This window comes from Epinephelus fuscoguttatus, linkage group LG14 (assembly GCF_011397635.1).
Source record: "Epinephelus fuscoguttatus linkage group LG14, E.fuscoguttatus.final_Chr_v1".
NCBI lineage: Eukaryota > Metazoa > Chordata > Actinopteri > Perciformes > Serranidae > Epinephelus > Epinephelus fuscoguttatus.
Genome location: NC_064765.1, coordinates 27,278,648 through 27,298,598, shown reverse-complemented (window position 1 = coordinate 27,298,598; position 19,951 = coordinate 27,278,648). Strand labels below are relative to the sequence as shown.

The 19,951-nt window shown below is 39.7% G+C and overlaps 3 protein-coding genes across 5 annotated transcripts; 2 read left to right on the top strand and 1 right to left on the bottom strand.

Annotated features, from left to right (window-relative positions):
• The first annotated feature begins 1,472 nt into the window (after positions 1-1,472).
• LOC125901035 (probable histone deacetylase 1-B) lies at positions 1,473-7,084 on the top strand. 2 transcript variants are annotated; one of them, XM_049596382.1, is made up of 14 exons: positions 1,473-1,605; positions 2,343-2,455; positions 2,555-2,672; positions 2,759-2,833; positions 2,953-3,091; positions 3,306-3,447; positions 3,531-3,623; positions 3,729-3,837; positions 3,941-4,081; positions 4,372-4,480; positions 4,584-4,714; positions 5,432-5,584; positions 6,071-6,122; positions 6,215-7,084. In XM_049596382.1, exons 1-14 carry the CDS (start codon positions 1,554-1,556, stop codon positions 6,240-6,242), a joined length of 1,455 nt encoding a protein of 484 aa, XP_049452339.1. In that variant the 5' UTR covers positions 1,473-1,553; the 3' UTR covers positions 6,243-7,084. The 2 variants fall into 2 exon arrangements, with proteins under 2 accessions (XP_049452339.1, XP_049452338.1); XM_049596381.1 differs by having other exon boundaries at positions 5,432-5,602.
• A 78-nt stretch (positions 7,085-7,162) lies between these two features.
• Positions 7,163-13,948, bottom strand: tmem54a (transmembrane protein 54a). Of its 2 annotated transcripts, XM_049596383.1 has the most exons (6): positions 13,793-13,948; positions 12,384-12,580; positions 12,140-12,199; positions 9,119-9,313; positions 8,861-8,998; positions 7,163-7,587 (listed from the first exon to the last, which is right to left on the bottom strand). In XM_049596383.1, the coding sequence occupies exons 1-6, from the start codon at positions 13,803-13,805 to the stop codon at positions 7,456-7,458; spliced, it is 735 nt and encodes a 244-aa protein (XP_049452340.1). In that variant the 5' UTR covers positions 13,806-13,948; the 3' UTR covers positions 7,163-7,455. The 2 variants fall into 2 exon arrangements, with proteins under 2 accessions (XP_049452340.1, XP_049452341.1); XM_049596384.1 differs by lacking the exon at positions 13,793-13,948 and having other exon boundaries at positions 12,384-12,593.
• A 2,371-nt stretch (positions 13,949-16,319) lies between these two features.
• On the top strand, positions 16,320-19,278 carry zpcx (zona pellucida protein C). Its single transcript, XM_049596031.1, has 9 exons — positions 16,320-16,818; positions 16,891-17,003; positions 17,077-17,150; positions 17,225-17,396; positions 17,477-17,582; positions 17,983-18,068; positions 18,137-18,222; positions 18,306-19,131; positions 19,204-19,278. The coding sequence occupies exons 1-9, from the start codon at positions 16,342-16,344 to the stop codon at positions 19,223-19,225; spliced, it is 1,962 nt and encodes a 653-aa protein (XP_049451988.1). The 5' UTR covers positions 16,320-16,341; the 3' UTR covers positions 19,226-19,278.
• Positions 19,279-19,951: the final 673 nt, after the last annotated feature.

Below are 19,951 nucleotides of genomic sequence, written 5' to 3'. Positions count from 1 at the left end.
GGTTGCGAGCCACTGCTTTAATGTGTTCTTCTTTGGAAATATATACTGTTTGTAGGCTACTTTAATGTAGTGTTTTTATTATTTCCCCAGTAAACTAAACTAAATTAAGCTGAAGAACCAGTAGAGAACCTCTTAAGAACCATACAGGGGCCTATAAGAACTGCTGAGGAACCAACATTTCTCTGTATGTAACTAGGTTCCAACAGTTTTGAAGAACATGTGGGTGTTCATGAGTATTTCAGTTGTATGTTTCCATTACACTTTTCTCTCTCCTGAACCACATGATAGAGATTCCACTTAGTAAGCTATTAAATATGATGCATTGTCATTGATTAAACAACCAAACAGACTAAAGAAGGTAAAAAAAAGCTTCTCCTTGACCAACTACACTATTAAAATGCTACATTAATGCATCAATTTTAATAATCCTAAAATATAATACAATAATTTAATACTACAGGAACCATTCTGCAGCAAATGAGAATTTACATTCCTACTTTACATCTTTGATAAAATCTCTATATTTTTTGTTACATTAAGGTATTACTACTTTTAATTAAGAAGGGGCTTTTAATCAGGAGCGTCAAACTTACAACCCGTGGGCCAGAACCAGCCCCACAAGAGGTCCAGTCCAGCCCACTGGATGATTTTGCAAACCTGACATTGATACACTTGTGAAGGCCAAGAGTTGCCAGGGGCAAGCTGAACAGTTAGTAGCCTTCTTCATGTTAAATGCAGCTTCAGAGGTTCCTCCACCCTTACCAGAATAGGACTCTGTGAAACAATGACTTCATATTGTGGTCGTATTTAAAGATATTGAACACTGTGCAAAAACAGCAGCTGTATCAGAGTTATATCTTAAAACAATACTGGTGTAAAACTATTGTTAAGGCACTGCTACAACATTTAATTTGCAAAATGGTCTGTAAGGTAGGGGATCATTTTACCTCCTTTCTTCACTTTAGTTTGGTGTGGTGGTGTCAGCGTAACTACACAGGAGTGGATATATATGCACATGTGTGCAAGACACTCACTGAAGATAGAGCTATATTGTTGAAATTGAACTTGTTTTTCTTATCAGGCTGTTTTGTCTGTTTTGTGAAAGCATGAACATTTTCAGGATGTACATCTTTACAGTAACAGGAAGGGAAACATTTGTAGGTGTCATTATTTATAGGTTATTCTGCAATGGTTTTACAGGTCAGGCCCACTTCAGATCAAATTGGGCTGTTTTTTCTGTTAATGAACTAAAATGACTTTGACAAACCTGGTATGAATGCTTGTTCCACCACAGCTGAGCAAGTAGTACAAGTGTTAAACTGTGAAAGAGATGGATTTTCATAGTGTAAAACAGCTGCAACACACACACACACACACACACACACACACACACACTCCCGGGACACACATAGTGGGCTGGCCTGTAGCTCTGTCGCCCCCTTTTGAAAGCAGCCCGCATTGCACCCTATTGATTGGACGTGATACAAACTATCCGCCTCTCGTCGCTGTTGTCTCCTGCGGTGTGCGGTGAAAGCCAGCCAAAAAGCACTAAAATGGCGCTTACTTCCCAAGGAACAAAGAAAAAAGTTTGCTACTACTATGACGGTGAGTACCGGTGTGCCTTTACTTTACAAAGCGGACGCGCCGATGAATGAAATCGGCCACTTCGCGCCAACAAAGGTTGCAGTTTGTTTCACCTCCTGCTAACCTGGCATGTTAGCTAACCTAGCTAGCTTGAGTCGCAGGCGGCTCTCATCATCTCGGTCTAACACACTGTCGCTAAGTCCACACTGAGTATTAATGCCCTTATAGTTTTTGCACGGTTGCTTTAAACGCGCGGGTTCCCCTTAAACTACAAATTTGGGCATTTACTTTTCAGATGGTTGTAGTTCAACTAGGTTAGTTAACGTTACTAGCTAACGAGCTAACAATGGGGATATCAGTACTTCATTGTCGCCGCAATTAACGCCAACACCAAGCTAACGTTAAAATGGCTCGTCTTGCTGCCTTCAAATGCCGGGTACTTCAGCGTAAAGTCATGTATTAGTCGACCCATATCTATGTGCACTACAAACCACGCTGTACGTGTAGCTTTGCACTTTGTGTAGTTTCATAGAGGTGATTCGAGTTCAGTATCTGGGAAATAGGTCGCAGGATCGTGACCGACCTACATGATGTTTTTTGTTGAATTCCTTCACGACCTTTTCAGTGCATAAACCTGCTCTGTACAGGAAGTTGTCGTACAAGAGTGTTTACTGTGTACTTAATGTGTTTGTTTAACTTCTGCACGTGAAGTGAACATATACTCCAACGTGGGATGTTTTCATTTCTTTACATTTCAGGTGATGTTGGAAATTATTACTATGGTCAGGGCCATCCCATGAAGCCCCACCGCATCCGCATGACTCACAACCTGTTGCTCAATTATGGACTCTACAGAAAGATGGAGATTTATGTATGTTTCATTAAATTACCAGCATTTCTTAGTCAAATTACTGGACTTCAACAACTGTTCTTGTGTGTCTCAGCCACTAATTTGTCGTCTGTGTTTCAGCGTCCACACAAAGCCAGCGGAGAAGAGATGACCAAGTATCACAGTGATGATTACATCAAATTCCTGCGTTCAATCAGGCCAGACAACATGTCAGAGTACAGCAAGCAAATGCAGAGATGTAAGTTTGATCCGAGATATTGTTCGTTTTAAAGAAACTAGCTGCATATGCAATAGCAATAATATTTTTATTCTTTTGCTGTGCAGTTAACGTGGGAGAGGACTGTCCTGTGTTTGATGGTTTATTTGAGTTCTGCCAGCTCTCAGGAGGGGGCTCTGTTGGTAAGTTCTTATTCCTCTAAGAACTGCTCAGACAGACATGCTGTGTTGGACAATAATCACGCTCTCATTGCCCCAGTAATCTGTTAAAATCAGGCTGTTAATTCTCCTCCCTGCTCCAGCCGGCGCGGTGAAGTTGAACAAACAGCAGACGGACATTGCTATCAACTGGGCTGGAGGCCTGCATCACGCCAAGAAGTCTGAGGCCTCTGGGTTTTGCTACGTCAACGACATTGTGCTCGCTATTCTGGAGTTACTGAAGTAAGTACAAAAGCCACTTATGTACAGGTTTGCTGAGCATGATACCTGGATGATACTCTGCATGGTTGATCAGATGTCTTTTTTTTTAAAAACTGAAGATGAGCTTAGGTTCCACGTGTTCTCCCAATCAGGCACATGATTTCATAAAATGAATACATAAATTTAGAATACTTCCAAACTTTTAGGACTCAAAGGATGCTTTTCCTCTTTGCAGATACCACCAGAGAGTTCTGTACATAGATATTGACATCCATCATGGGGACGGTGTGGAGGAGGCCTTCTACACCACAGACCGTGTCATGACCGTGTCCTTCCACAAGTATGGAGAGTACTTCCCTGGCACAGGCGATCTGAGAGTAAGCCTTTGAATTATTTGACAGAATAAAAGTCATATTGTATTAGTCATACAGAGAGTTGACATTTTCCCTTTTCTCCGCAGGACATCGGTGCAGGGAAGGGTAAATATTACGCTGTAAATTACCCGCTAAGGGATGGGATTGACGATGAGTCATATGAAGCCATTTTCAAACCTGTGAGTAAACAAAGACGTGTTGACTGTAATGTTATGGTAGTTGATGTCTCCCTTTATGGACAGATGCATGGGCAGATGAGTGACTGGATGTTGTTGTTTGTGTAGATCATGGCCAAGGTGATGGAGATGTACCAACCCAGTGCAGTGGTGCTGCAGTGTGGAGCAGATTCTCTGTCAGGAGACAGGCTTGGTTGCTTTAACCTCACCATTAAAGGTAAATTAACAAAACATCTCTCTCCTGATGTCACTACAAGCAAAGTGGTCTGCAGCCATCTTGAATAAAGTTTAACTTAATTATTTCCCTGCTGTGTGCTCAGGCCATGCCAAGTGTGTGGAGTACATGAAAAGTTTCAACCTGCCACTGCTAATGCTGGGTGGAGGAGGCTACACCATCCGTAACGTGGCACGCTGCTGGACATACGAGACCGCCGTAGCCCTCGATACCTCGATCCCCAATGGTGAGTACATGCACATGTTGCGCTGAATATAATTAGACAGGTTTATGTATGAGAGCGGATTTCTCTGGGGTAGTAATCAAGTCTCAGGAATAAAAACATTACACAGTGTGTCAGAGATAATTAAATATTGATGACAGTAAAAATAAATTGGTGGCTAGGTCCTTTGATCATTAATCAGCCAAACAACAAAATGTCCAAGTAGCGTTAGTTTCCCAGCAGCTAAAAAGAGACAAACAGACACGTTTATTCATTTTAATTAATGATAAAACAGTGTAATCTCAACTTGGCAGAACTCCCATACAACGACTACTTTGAGTACTTTGGACCTGACTTCAAGCTGCACATCAGCCCCTCCAACATGACCAATCAGAACACCAACGACTACCTGGAGAAGATCAAGTAAGTGCCTCAAACAGCCATTCACTTGGCCACATCATAGGTACAGGTTTGTATCTCAGGTTGTTTCATGGTCAGTATGTTAAACCTGCATTCTGTCCTTTAGGCAGCGCTTGTTTGAGAACTTGCGTATGCTGCCGCACGCTCCGGGAGTCCAGATGCAGGCCATCCCTGAGGATGCCGTACAGGAGGACAGTGGAGATGAGGAGGAGGATGACCCCAACAAACGCATCTCCAGTAAGAACCTCTCACATAGTATCAATTTCTTCCGCATTCACACCTGGGGCCAGATGTATAAATAATGTGAAGCCTTTTTCCACACATAAACTTAAAACTTCTATTAACATTTGAGTCATCGTCTCCATTAGTGATCGTTGAATTTTCTTGCTGTGAAGCACTTTGTAAACTTGGTTTAAACGTGAGTGCTATGAATGAATCATCAATCATTCCTCTGACATTAATAGTAGTGATGATTGAGATTTTACTGCAGTAATGATTTGCAGAAACACGATGAATTAGTAGTACAAACACTACAAATAGCCACAGCTGAGTGTAACGACAGCTGCTCTGGCAGCATTGGAGAACCTGGCAGATGTGGTGACATTGCACTTTCTTTGCTGTAATTCTCATCGACAGTTAGAATGAGTGGTGAAGTGGGCACAAGGATTGATATGCTGACAGCTGCTTAAGGCCGTTTCTACATCGATTTATGGCTAAATGTGGGTGTGGAAATGAGGCTCATGCATGTGTGTCCAGTTCCACAGTGACTGTGATTCATAACACAGAATGAGGTGTACCTGCAGCTTTATAAATGTGATGAAAAGAAGGCGTATGCATATTTCTGTCTACACAGTTTTACGCATCTGGCCTTAGATCTCTAACATCATGCAGTTAACCCTCTGAAACAGAGGAGTCCCGTGTTTCAGTGTAACCCTTTTCTCTGCTAATGTTCAGTCCGGGCTCATGACAAGAGGATAGCGTGTGAGGAGGAGTTCTCTGACTCAGAGGATGAAGGTGAAGGAGGCCGCAGAAACGCCGCCAGCTTCAAGAAAGCCAAGCGAGCCAAAACTGAAGGAGAGAAAGAGGGAGAAGAAAAGGAGAAGAAAGGTGAGGAGGAAACAAAAGGTATCTATCCATTTTTTTTCATTTTCATCTCACCTTACTCATGCCATTTTGTAATATAAAGAAAATCTGAGTAGTGCTTATCACGAATAAACATTTTAAAGGAGTATTTCACCCACAAAATGATCATTTGTACCAGTGACTCACCCAAAGTGTTACATTGAATTTGTAAAGAAAACCTCTTGATGAACTGAATTCATGAGTGGGGGCAAATATGAGGTCATGGAATGTTTAAAAAGTCAAGGTAAATTTTCCTAATTTAACATAGGATATTGTACATGGTACATGTTAACGGTTGTTTTTGGATTACACAAAGTTTTCTACACACATATAAGGTAACACTGGGGGAGTAATTGATATAAAACTGGTTATTTTGTGGGTGAAATATTCCATTAAGTCAGATCATCCCTGTACAACACAGAAGCTGTATTATCATGATTGCTGTGAATTTGTTTTTGTTTTCTGTTCCAGAAGTAAAAGAAGAAGACAAGGTGCCAGAGGAAGAGAAAATGGACACTTCAAAGTGAGAAAACACAGCACACAGTTGTTCACCGTGTTGTCCATGAGGTGGCTTGTTGGGAGTGTTAATCATTTCCTTTCTCTGGGCCTTTTTAGGCCAAAAGAAGAGTCCAAAACACCCTGAGGACCTCAACAGCCCATGATGCCAATGCAACTGATTGGTGCACGTCTTAAAGCAACATTTTTTTGGATAAATCACCTTTCCAGGCTGCTGCTGTGGGAATCAGTGAAGAACTATACCTTTATAATGAGACCCCACTCCCTTTAAAAATGGGATGGGGATCCAAACATTTTCTAGGACACCTTTTCAACCTTACCTGTTTATGGACTGAGGTCAAACTGAGTGTATTTGAGTATTGTTTTTGTATGCTTTTTTCTTTTTTATTATTAATCTTTTTATTCTATGACACTTGTTTTTCCCTCGTGATGCAACTCTGTAAAAATGGCCTAGTACATGTATGCTTTTATATATCTGATGGATTTAATTTATTTAAATCATAGATATTTTTGGCTACTCTGTTTTTTGTCTTTCAGTCTCATATTTGTCATGTGTCTCAGAATATGTAGTTGAAGCATGTTTATACAATAGATCCTTTTCTGTAATACATCTGTCTCACTGGTCTTGCCTGGTCACCAAGGGTGGTTAAGAGGGTTCTGTATACCTGAATAATTTTTACATGGCACAGTGTAAATAAATTACAGTCCAATATTTTAGGATGTAATTTAGTACGTGTCCTTTACACATTGACATCTCGTCATGTCAGGTGTTTGCTGGGTTAGATTCCATTGAATATTGAACTTTAATAGCCAGAGTGCAGTACTCTGTAAGATGGGAAGCAAGACAAATGCCAGAAATTGTTGTATATATTTGTATTCTGAAAACATAAGTGTTAAAGTCTCATTTTAACCTGACAAGTATGCGTCAACCACAATTTTAATACCAATAAAAATTGCCCTAGAACGTTATGTAGCTTTGTTCTGTTAAGTTTTTCAAAATAAAAGTTCTTAAAATGTTATGTCCAGTCTGAAATAATTGACAATATATTTAAAAAAAACATTTTAATGTCAAGATACAGGTGACAGTGCTTTGCAATTACAAGACAATACTTGGTACACACACAGTCTGATCATTCAAAGTCAAACCAATGTCAGTATTTAAGAACTTGTATATTTATATGAAAGGAAATAAAATGACATGTTTTTTTTCTGACTCAAGTCCCACAGATGTCTTCTTCAGACATTTAATGTGTAACAGACACTCGATGCAACAAGATGGTGTTGCATTTCATCAAGTTAAGCCAAGCGGTTTGCAACCTATCTCATTAGGTTTAGCTGGTTCAGAGCCATTCACTCTGCGCCACAGCATTGTCCAGCAGGTCCTCCTGCTCTGCAGGCTCAGCTCCCGCATCGCTCTCTAGATCTCGTGCTGGAGGAGATGGTGGGATTTCAACAGCTCTCTGGATACGTACCTGGAACATCACATGAAATATAGTTTAATTTATGAGAAGCTGACTGTCCATGACTGCAATCAACAGATAATTAAAAAAAAATAGAAAATCTGAAATCTTGACATTTCTGTTTCTTTGTGCATATACACTAGAAGTAAACCTTAAGATATGTTTATGTTAAAACCCATTTGGCCAATGACATCCTTAACAACCATATTTCATGGGCTATTTTACGCCATTGTACCGTGACAAGAATGAAAATAACTTAAACTTAAAATACAGACAGTTTGTATCAGCTTGGCTGAAATTAAAGCTTATCAGACAACACATACAAACTGTTCACAATACTGTTATAAAGAGCAGTGGTTCTCAAATGGTGTGCCATGATGCCAACTCAGGTGTGGGATTTTGGGATAATATATTCAACTGAGCCTATACAAAAAGTTAGGAATTAATTTTATTTTGACTATCAGTTTGTTGTGTGCACCTATGTCCTAATAAAGAGGCACACTTTAGCTAAAAATTTTGAATTTAATTTAAAAAACCTTCACAGGGAACTTATTTGTTTTTGTTCGCACATGGGAATTATAAGTGTGTGACACATCAAAAGCACTGATTGGCAGCCAGGGTGGGGGATGAACAAAGCACCAGCAAAGACAACCTCTCACCAAAAGAGAATAAAAAAACGGTCACTATGACGTGTGCTTTTTCATTTTACATCAACCCAACCTTCAACCACAGATCGAACCATGTGATCATGCACTGAGACAGCACGAGATGAGGGACACAGTTTCCACCCTGCTCTGCTCAAGTCTGCCCCGTCAGCACGTCTACACCACTGGCTTTTATTTGTCTGTATCAAATTCAGTGTCACATTGATATTTGTGGATATAAAGAAGCCACTTCAGCTTACTGTTGAAACTTTGACTTGCTTTAATGATTTTTTTTATTGCTGCTGTGCCTTTTATTAAAATGATATTTAATAGTTAAACACTGTGTAACCTCAAACAGTAGCTACAGTGCAGTATGCCATTCTCAATACCAATGTCACAGTGGGGCAGAAAAGTGCTGATTTCTCTTGTAAATAAATACAATTCTCCTTTAGTGAATTAAGGTTACAGTATCGGCCCCTTTTGCTGTATGGATTTTTCACTTCTGTTGTGAAGGCTTTATAAATTCACATTATATTACTCACTATATGTGACACAGCGAGATAAAATAATATTGCAATCTGCACATTCATGCAGGTCTAAGTCTAATGCTGGTGACAGTCAGTGATCTGACAGCAGCTTACCCTCTTGGCCCGGACTGGCCTCTTCCTGCACGGACACAGGTAAAGGAATGAAGTACAGGCGGCAAAGCAGCGGAGAGAGAACACTGTTTCCAACACGGACATTAAGATGAGAGGTATCCACAGGATGATCGTGGTCCCCTGGTTGACAAAAAAAGATGACAGCACATATGTCTGATCAATAAACTGCTTCCTTTCTATTATACAGCAATTCAAGTCAATACAAAACTGCTAACGGATAAATATTTATATGGAACTTACATAGATGCGGGTGGGGTCAAAAGGGCATTCATATGTGATGCTAGAGGAGCCGACATCTTTAGGGAAAGACTTGCAGTGTGTTAGCAGGCCTTGCCCTTTGTTAGCAATGGCTTTCACCATGGACACTGACAAACTCAGGGTGGAGGCGATCGCCAAGAGACCTGCCACGAAGCTGAAGACCAGCAAGACCCACTGCTGCAAGGACAACAGCACATGTTAGTCAGTGACAACAAAACACTTGATCTAGTATGGGAAAGACATTTTCCTCATAAAAGATAACATGCTTTTCAGGGTCAAGTAGATGTAAGATAGAAGAGCTGTGCGAACATGGAATACAAATCAGTATCAGTAGTAGGTGGGACCAAATAACTGTTTTGCAAGTCACAAGTAGGTCTCAAGTCTTTACACTCAACTGGAAAGTCATAAGTCACGTCCAAAGTCCTAAACTCTGAGTTTCGTGTCATAAACAAGTCATAATGTGCTCTTTCACAAATGTAATGCCATTTAACGACAGAGTAATAATTTATCAAATTTACAAAAAATCATGACTTCTTTTTTAAATTTACATTTATTTGTAAAAACAAGTTTGTTAAAAACCCTCTTAGCTGTTAACCCTTTGATGCACAACATATGCACACCCCTTCTAATGCACAACATGGGTCAAAAACGACCCATATCCATTTCCCATGTTATTTCATGCTGGCTGAGTGTTTCTTTGCTCTATCTTTTGAAATCAAATTATTTTATGATTGAATATTCCAAGTATTCTTTAAATATCTTGTATTTGATTACAACAGGTCATTATTTCCATTTTTCTTTTCATACTTTATGAACAAAAATAGTTTTTGTATTACTACATCAAGTTTACACACAGATCAAAAATGACCCATTCATCCAAGTGTGATTTAAAATCAAATGACTTAATACAATAATAATAATTTGTTTCAAATAATTACTTCAGCAGTGAGTGGGGCCAAACACTCATACAATATTTGCAACATATTTATTTATCATTTTGTCACATACACATACCTCTGATAACAGATAACATGACTATGTAGAGACAGAAATGACATGCCATGGTGTAAACAAGATAAATGACATGGGGCTATTGAGTTTGTTTAATAAAAGGACAAGTTATAGACATGTTCTATAGGCAAGGTAACCTCAAATGACTTCTGCTGTGATCTGGTGCTACATAGAAAATAAAACTAAATAAAATTAACTTGACCTTCAAGGAGGGGTGGGGGTGGTTCATTCTAGAACACGCGCTTCAACTATTATAGCAGCAAAGTCTGGTAGCTCTGCAATTTTACTTAGCTTTACTGAATTTTATTATATGTTTCTCAACTACTAATGGGTACTTCTGTGAAGAGAAGAGTTTATTCAAGAAGAGATTTTTTCATTGAAACGAAGCAAGTCTGGAGGACACCATCCTATTAAGTTAGTTATTTAACTCCTAGGCTAAGTAGCTTAGCCAACTACTTAGCCAAATAGTTAGATAACGACTTAGCTAACTACAATAGTTTGCTAACTACAAAGAACTAAAATAGAATATGTCAACAGCTAGCTAGCTAACAGTAATTACTTACAAGTAATGTACTCACTCTCAAGGTAACCTAAACCTAATCAAATATAATGTACAACTATATTTCACAATTATCATCATATATTTTATTAGGGTAATGTTTGAACAATTGTAAAACAAGACTAACATGTATCAGATGTACAAAGGGAGCTGTGCTGAGCTGTGAACAGTTGTCCGTGGTAAGTATGTTCTTACTTGCAAACAAACAACTTTCACAGGTTCCCGCCAAATGCTAACCCATGTGTGCAAACTTGATGTAGAAATACAAAAGCTGTGCTTGTTCATAAAATAAGAAAGGAAAAAAATAAAATGATGATTTGTGCTAAACAAAAACAAGATATTTACTGATTACTTGGAATAATAAATGATAAAATACATTTATTTCAAAGATATATCATAGAAACACTCAGCCATACATGAAATATCATAGAAAATGGATATGGGTCATTTTAGACCCATGTTGTGCATTAGAAGGGTAGTGATACAAAAAGGGTTTTTATTAAAAAAGTAAGAAAGGAAAATATAAAATAAGGATGTATAATGATCAAAAACAAGTTAATTGAGGAAAACCTGGAATACTGAATGATGAAGTTAATTTATTGCAAAGATATAGAACATAAAAACTCAGTCGGGTCACTTTAGACCCATGTTGTGCATCAAAGGGTTAAGATCGTGTTAGCTTAGCATTAGCTCACTAACTATGGTAATATTAGAAGTGCACAACTTCAAATGCTGAAAGAAATTTTATGTTGTTGCAACTTCATCTGATCTTTTTGACTTGTACATTTTGCATGTGGCAATTTCTTCTTTTTCCTAGTTTTTGTACGTGAACAAAATTATCTTTGGTGTCGTTTTTTCCGACTGCCACTCAGTAACGTTATTTCTTCATGATTCTCACATGCAACTTGTTTGGATCCTGGTTGGGTTGGTTCAAACAAAGTGGATCATCTGGGGAATTGTCGACTTGCTGGGAATGAATAGCGTTAATGATAGTTGATTCAGGAAATAAACTGATCTATGGCACAATCTTTAAAAAACATACTTTTTAATCTTTAAGCTCAGGTGAAGATTTGAAGTATTTTTAAGTTAAAGGGCTTAAATCCAAGTGAAGCCACAAGTTACTGGTGTTAAAGTGCAAGTCGAGTTTCAAGCCTTTTTTGATTTTTTCAAGTCTAACGTAATCAAATTTGTGACTCAAGTCTGACTCGTATCCAACTCATGTGACTCTGATAGAAACCACAGTGAGTCCTCATTAGTTTGAACATTTGAATGAACTCCGTATTTGCACGACATGTATGCTACCAATTTAAATAGGTATCATCTTCCATATGTCCACACACACATGCGCTCACTCAAACACAGAGAGCAAGTTCTAACAGGAGCTGGCAAATGACAGATGTGTGTGCTGAATGGAGGAGGGAGAAGCTATTTACCAAGATCCTGTTCCTCTTGTTTTTGGACAGGACTATGGCGGTTATTCCAGAGATAATTCCCTAAGGAAAAATAATGGATCATTCATCACAGATACAGGTGATACAATACAACTACTCAAGTCTTTTTTTTAAGGATTTACATACTATACACTGCAGCAGCAAACCACTACTTCCAGTTTTAAACCAACACCCACTGGTTGCTTTTAAGTTCTTTATACACACGGTGAGTCTTTGCACCACTTACCAACAAGCCTGCCACAATAGCAATGACATTAGAGATAGCATACACCATGGTACGGGCCAAAGCGTGCACGTTGATGTGCCTGAGCGCGGCACCGTGCGTCAGCGCTGCAAGAAGAAAGTTGACATGGCCCACCAGCACCAACCCCAGCCCCATTTTCATCAGGGCTTTGTTGTCCTTGAGGTTGGCGCAGCATACTCCTAAAGGAAGCATAAAAATGTTATTTTGAACTCAGTCTTAAATTAGCTTCAAGCATTGTGACCTCTGCCAAAATCTAGAAGATAAACAAATTCTTCACATGTGACTGTAACCCTATAAAAGAGTGTATAAACACCAGCTGTTTGCACATCAGTGTTGTTGACGGGAACCGACACAGTATACAGGATGAAATTACAGTAAGCACAAGTTTGTTACTGATCTAAAATATAGAATGAGCTAGAACTGCAGCACACTCAGAGACTGTGTGACACTTCTGCAATGTTGTGGTTTCAGCAAAGCGAAAAAAAAAAAAAAGGCAGGCCAGTGGTTAGCACACCATGACAACGCTATAGAATAAGACCACAATCATCCCCGACCCCTGCTGAGAGGGCTGAAGATCTCACCCTCTGCATGCTGCAAACTGCTGCAGCTACGTTAACAAGTCAGAGACGGGGTCTGTGTTGCACTGTGTTATTCCTTCCTCAGGGGAAAGGTGTAGCACCCACCCATTAACTCCCACGTAAGCCCCTGCTGAACCAAACAGGACAAAGGTATGGGTGGGGTGTTCAAACATTCACCACCACAATAACCTGGCCTGAGGTGTCAGGTACAAACACACATCTCCTATTGGTTTGTCTCATCCAAGCCTTCAGCTGGGTGCTGAGTAAAAAAAAAAACCTCAGTGTGTTTCAGGTCATAACATTGTTAGTCTAATGTTTGCTGCCAGTCAGGTACACATAAGCACATATTGTAACTGTGATGTACAGACCCAAACAAATACACTATGGTTTAATGTTAAAAATATTCATGTAGTGTCAGAGTTACACATAACCTGCATGTCTCATGTCTCATTCTGCTTTTTACTTTCTGATAAGATGATGATAGGCTATACAGTGTGGGACCCATACAATCTTTATCTGAACTATCAACAACCTATTATGAATCCTTGGCAAGCTTATGCAACAGCTATCCTCCCAGAAGTTTCTTTTATCTTGGTCTAATTCAAACAACCACATTAGTTAAACAGGTTTCGTTTAAATACATTAACAATATAAATAAGATATCACATTAACTTCCGTCATCCAAACACCAGAAGCGTGTCCTTGGTCTTCTCTTTGCGCTCAGTTGACTGCGCAGACCACGCCTAAAAACTTTGGCACGACATACCTATATACTCCGTCACTGCAGGTAAACACGTATGAAAGTCAACTTACCTAAATTCACCATGGTGGATTTTATGTCCCCTCAGCTCACATTAGTGTACAAGTTGTATTAAAGTCATTTCTGGCAGTTATTTTTGGACACTCCGCTCTGGTAGGTCTGTCTTCCTCCGCTGCCGCTCACCTGCACACAGGAAGGCGTCACCTTCCGCCTACCTGTGCGGAGGCTCCGCCCCGCTGCACGTTCACTGTCCATCACAAAGGGAAAAGTTATTTATCTGTTTGACCCACATGCAGCTCTCTCCCTATTAGCTAATAGCTAAATTGAAGCAAGCATATTTCAAAAAATTATAAGTAGAGTATATTGTAAGAACATCTTTTATTCCTCCTTATTTAGCCCATTTTAATGCTTGGTTAGTAGTTACCTTGCTGATTTAGATTGTTAAACCACTGAATTATAATATATTTTCATAGGCACTGTTAGGGAGTAACTATTTACTGTGAAACTGCAAAAAAATGTGCAGGCCCAAATCAGGGGTCGGCAGCCTTTACTACTGAAAGAGCCCTATTTAGCCAAAAAAAGACAATAAAATCTGTCTGGAGCCGCAAACATATTTGAATAAAGGTAACAGCCTATTAAGTCTAAATTTGTTCATCATCATAAGGAATAGGTGTAAATGAGCAGCCATTAATATGATTTACTACAAGGTGGCTACTCAGCAGCGGCTATTTATAATTATTTAGTACTTTAACTTTGCAGCTTTGGTGGTAAAAGCAAATGAATCTGTCCATACATTATTAAATCCTAAAGCTCTATTCCTTTTTTGGATTTGAAATCCATAGCAAGCCTTGCTAGAGGGACTCCAGGCTAGCCACCACTACTGAACCTGGGCAAAATTTAGAGGAAAAGGCACCAGAACGAAGATGTATGATGCACATTTTAGCTGATGAAACGTTAAAACATTTTTTAATTCAATGTATAGGCTACACAGTTTTACAGCTGTAGAATGCAATAATTACTTTAGGCATAAAACAATGACAAATGAAAATCTGAATGTTAAAACATAACTATTCATTTCCAGATAATTTTATGTCAAAGCCACCGGAAGCCACTGGTGAAGTTGTAAAGAGCTGCATACAGCTCCGGAGCCACAGGTTGCCTGCCCCTGGCCTAAATAGAGGCCTAATTATAATCCATTACAGTAACTGAGAAAAAAACCCCATGTCAATAAATTACAGTGACTAGTCCAAATATTGCTGATTACAAAGGGGTTACATCTGAATATATATTTTTGGTAAACAGCTTCGATAAAAAGAAGAACTTTGACAGTAATCCGTGCTGAGTTGTTGTGAGGTTTACACTGCCTACACTGTTTTTAGAACTTTTCATCTTTATTGCTTAGTTTAAAACATTTGTCAGAAAAGTAATCATATAGTTACATTAGTTTGATAAAGTGATTAGAATAGTTACTTTACTGGGGTGTTGATGGCTTAGTGGATAGAGCAGGCGCCCCATGTACAAGGCTGTTGCCGCAGGGGCCCGGGTTCGACTAAAATGATCCCTGATTTTTACCACTCTATTTTTGCAACATTAAAGTGATGCATCACCGACTGCAATCTAGTGATGTAATCTGTAATGGGTCATTCTGCATTATGAGTACTCACTCTTGGTACTTTACATTAAGTATATTTTGATGCTTATGCTTTTGTACTTTTACTTCAGTAAGATTTTTTATGTAGGACTTTTACTTGTAATTGAGTATTTTTACACTGTAGCCTACTGCTTCGTTTGTTTACGTTCTTTGAATATGTAAAGGTCACTTGTTTCCTCACACAATTAACATAATTTTAAGAAAAGAAATGTATTACATGCACAATTTTAGAAATTATAATATCAGCATGACACCACCCAGTGATGTCAGTGTCAACAACTGGAATCGGGCCAGTTTATCTGTCTCAACCAAGGTGGGCAACCAGACGCTGCCCAACTTATTTCTTCCAGCGTGCCGAGATTGGGCCAACGCTGTGCCAGGTAATTTTTGATAACAGCCCAGTGATGGTAGTGTCAGCAGCCAAAATTAGGCCAGTTTATTTCGCCCATTTATGGGGTGTCATTCGTCCTGAGTGCCAGCAGAGTCAGGTAACTGGGTTGGGCCAGTGCTGGGCCAGGTCATTTTGGCTATCTGGGATACTTTTGTGTACTACTGACTCAGTCATCAATAGGCACAGTATAAGGATTTAAGAGTCATCTATGACTTACATTTTCTTTAAGTGAATATTGCTGCTATTATTGAAGATAGGAAAGACTGCATGATTTACTTCAGACAGAAGTTATCTCAGCTTTAAATATCTGAAAGAGCATGAGCAAAATTCACAGTGTTGTGTTTTTTGTTTGAATTACAGCTGCTAAACACCTCCTGTCTCACAGTCACACACACAAAAGGCATTACTGGCTGGTGTCTCCTCTCAATGCGAGATAATTGCCTGCCTGCCTCGTTAGCTTGATTGCCAGCACCTGACCCTCCTGCCACTGCACCTTATTAATGGCACACCTGGGGTGTGTGGGGAGTAATCAGAGTGGTTGGCCCACTTTGAAGTTTGCAATGGGGACACCAGAGATATTTCTTTGCCTTTTACTTGGGCATTTAATTTCTGCTCAATCAGTGATAAGAAAGCAAGCTCCACCATTTTTTGAGGATGTTCCGGGATATTTTGGCAACTTCAGGCCTTTTCCCAAAATGAGGCCTTTTCACCACATCATGCCTTTTGACAACATGAGGCCTCCTCCATTTGAGAGAAATTTTGACTTCACTCCTTACGACACCATCTTCAGCTCCTGGCGAACCCCAAGCCCTGACTTTCACATGCTCGCTGAGTTACCTCCCATCATGATCGTTCCCAGAATAGAGGTGTTTTGCGATGAATCTAAGCTAACTGTGTTGGTCGATAAGAGATCCAACGGTGACACACTGACTGGAGAGGAGCTACAGTTGGGTGATGGCTGTTACAGTAACAGAGAGCTACCAAACCAATTTGTCTTCACTTACAGTGTGGATGAGTGTGGAACTACTGCAGATGTGGTGAGTTGACAAAATTATTTAGTCATTACTTTGTTCCCACAGCTCTTGTAAGACTTTCTGATACTCTCACAGATGCAGAACGGCTTGGTGAGGTATACCAACTCTCTGCACTTGGATCTCAAAAAACTTCCCTCCACCTGGTGGCAAACTCCATCCAGCGTGCACATCTCCTGCATTCCAAAGAGGTGCATCCACTGAGTTGGCAAACATTTGCATGTGGTCACAAATAACCACACTAATGGAGGATATGTCTTTCAGGTCATATGACAACTTATTTGACTCGATGACATTTCCTGAGAATGGCAAGACCTTTAGCATCAAAGCCATGAATCGTGAGTAATAACAAGTCACATATGCTGTGATACTTGGTGTTTCACTAGTAGTCACAAATGTGTTTTTCCTGCAGCATCCTGGACCAGCACTGCAGACTCAAATGTCTATAAAAGAGGCCAGGTTGTCAACTTCCAGGTTTCTGCCAAAACCAGGCCAGAGCAGCAGCTTTTCATCCAGTCCTGTTTTGTCTCTGCATCTCCTGAGCCTCAGACTAGACGCAAACATGCAGTCATAATGAATAAAGGGTAAGCAGCCAGTCAGACATTTATTTTAATGTTTGGACATGATGTTCTAATTATCCCTGATGCATGTTGTTCTCTACCAGGTGCACGGCTCCGTTGGGTTCTCCACATGCTGTCGCACAGTTTGTGGCCTCCGACAGAGCGGATGTGATTAATTTTGTCCTGAACACATCTTATCTCATTTCTGAGGTGATAATTTTTTTTTTTTTTCCCCCATGTTAAGACATTGTTATTGCAATACTGGAGTTTCAAGTCATAAAATAAAGAAGTTAAAAATGAAAACACTTCTAGAATTATAACTGATTACGTAAGGGTTCATAGGATATCTAGTTGAATAAATTTAATTCCACGGGATCTAATTTGAAAACAAGTTAGGATACATTTTGCCAACATAGGACATGAGGACAGGTGCCATAAATATACATACCTGCACAAGCCCACAAACAAGTGGGTATGTGTACATGTAAATACACATTCTCACACATACATTCTTGTATTTACCCATGTACAAAGACATCAGTACAATCATTATGTTATCACATTTGACAATTTAACTGTATGAACTTGTGAACCTTCTTCTCCTCTGAAGCTGTTCATCCACTGTACCGTCCTCGTCTCAGACCAGGGTGTCACCTCTGGTTCTAAATCCTGCAACTATAACATGATCCAGTCAAGGTATTTGTACACCCATGCACTAGATTTGGCTTCTTTTTTTTGCCCCTATAACTTGATCTTTCTTTCAGATGGGAGGACATAAGTGGAAATGTGGATGTGTGTGAGTGCTGTAGTTCAAAGTGTAGAGGCCTGTCCGTCAGGCATCTTCCTGAAGGTCAGCGTTTTTGTCAAACGGTGCAACAGTAAACAGACTTGGGTTATTTCTGGTGTCTAACGCCACTGAATGTGTCATTTCAGACGCCAAAGCTACCGTCAGCACTGGCCCCTTTGTCATTGTGGACAATCATGTGGTGCCCTCTGTCTCTGAACCACAGGAAACCTTCACCACCCCTATAACCGACGCCACACAGTCTGACGGTGCAGCCACTGAGGATGCAATTGTTTCTGGTACCTCTGTGTCAAGACCCCCTCAGGGAGTTGTGGTTTTGAGTCAGGACCCTGTTGCCAGACTGACCCTCTGGCTACCTGGACAGGTGCAAGATGAACACAGCAAGAATATTGGTCCTGAGTCTGAAGACAATTCAAAAGTTCAGTTACAGGAAAGTGACGCCGTATCAAATGACATTCCTGAGCCACAACCGTCAACTACAGACCAGGAGCCTCTCACAAATGAGATTGGAGATCAAAGTGTAAATGTAGGTAATATGTTGGACCTGAATCTTCTTACATATGTTGTTGGATGGGTAATTCCCCCACAAATGGAAAAAACAACTTTTGGAGAGGAATCCCAAAGAAAACAGCGTTTTGAAAGATCTGAAATGTCTGAGGCTCCACAAGAAGCTGACATCCCTCTGGTGGCCGAGATGAATATCCATGTCTTAAACCTGAATGATTTAAACCAAATGACAGACGAGCTGACAGATGCGGATCTGGTGCCCCAAGAAGAAACAAATGATGCCCCAACGATTCGCTCAAAAATTCAGTTAACCAAAGCCGGGGATGGGTCGCAGACACTGAGTTATGAGGAAGAAGTGATGAGAAAACAAGACGGGAAAGGTGTGATTAAAAGAAAGCAGGAGCCCAGACAAAGAGGGCTGCGCTCAGCTTTCCTGGATTTGCTGAGGTAACTAATCATGTAATATCAGTATGTTTTATGCATGTGACTATGACTAATTTCTCCATTTCTTTTCCCCAGGAGGATGGACAAAGCAGAATAAATGCATCTTATAATAATTTTCTATAATTGTACTTTTAACAATAAATGACGAGCATTAATCCAGTGGCTTGTTTCATATTAAGTGATATAAATTTTTTGGTTGGAGAGGCGCAGCAGGAGGCAATAAGTACATAAGATCCCTTTCTTTTAAGTCAGTCTTTTTCCAACAGTACAAACCTCTATTGATCCCCAGAGGTGAAACACAGGTATTGCAGCAACACAAAGACAACAATAGTATCTGTTCAAAATTCTCAAAATGGTCAGTTTAGCTTTATCTTTGTTTTTTTTTTTTTTGTTTTTTTTTTTCTTTTATTACTCCTGTGGAGGAATTTCCCTCGGAACCTCTGGAGATTTAGGTCACAGACAATGTTGGGTGTAGCATAGGCCTATTTATATATTTTGAAATACTTAATATTTGTACTATGCAGTGTAAGGAAGGCCAACCTCTTTATATATTAATTTTGAGACATTTATAGCCCACTATAGTGCCGTCTTGACTCTCCCGATCTTTGTTTTGTTCTGATATGTAGGCATATGTAACGTTCAACAACACTTATTAATTTGCAATGATGTGACAATGCCTCTCAGGCGATGTTGCACAATAGTAATGTAACAAGCAGTGTATGAATAACTTCCTTCAAGGAGCAATTGAGTAATGTATTAAAATGTAATGAGTAATAAATGACTTGAGTGACAGCCACAACACTAGTTGCAGAGGGTGGAGATT

Coding starts and splice junctions, on each gene's coding strand:
- LOC125901035 (XM_049596381.1), top strand. CDS start 1,554: ATGGCGCTTACTTCCCAAGGAACAAAGAAAAAAGTTTGCTACTACTAT. Junction 2,673..2,758: donor CAGCAAGCAAATGCAGAGAT/GTAAGTTTGATC, acceptor TTTGCTGTGCAG/TTAACGTGGGAGAGGACTGT. Junction 2,834..2,952: donor CTCAGGAGGGGGCTCTGTTG/GTAAGTTCTTAT, acceptor TCCCTGCTCCAG/CCGGCGCGGTGAAGTTGAAC.
- tmem54a (XM_049596383.1), bottom strand. Junction 12,200..12,383: donor CTATTGTGGCAGGCTTGTTG/GTAAGTGGTGCA, acceptor ATTTTTCCTTAG/GGAATTATCTCTGGAATAAC. Junction 9,314..12,139: donor ACAAGAGGAACAGGATCTTG/GTAAATAGCTTC, acceptor TTGTCCTTGCAG/CAGTGGGTCTTGCTGGTCTT.
- zpcx (XM_049596031.1), top strand. CDS start 16,342: ATGGGGACACCAGAGATATTTCTTTGCCTTTTACTTGGGCATTTAATT. Junction 16,819..16,890: donor GTGGAACTACTGCAGATGTG/GTGAGTTGACAA, acceptor ATACTCTCACAG/ATGCAGAACGGCTTGGTGAG. Junction 17,583..17,982: donor CATCTTATCTCATTTCTGAG/GTGATAATTTTT, acceptor TCTCCTCTGAAG/CTGTTCATCCACTGTACCGT.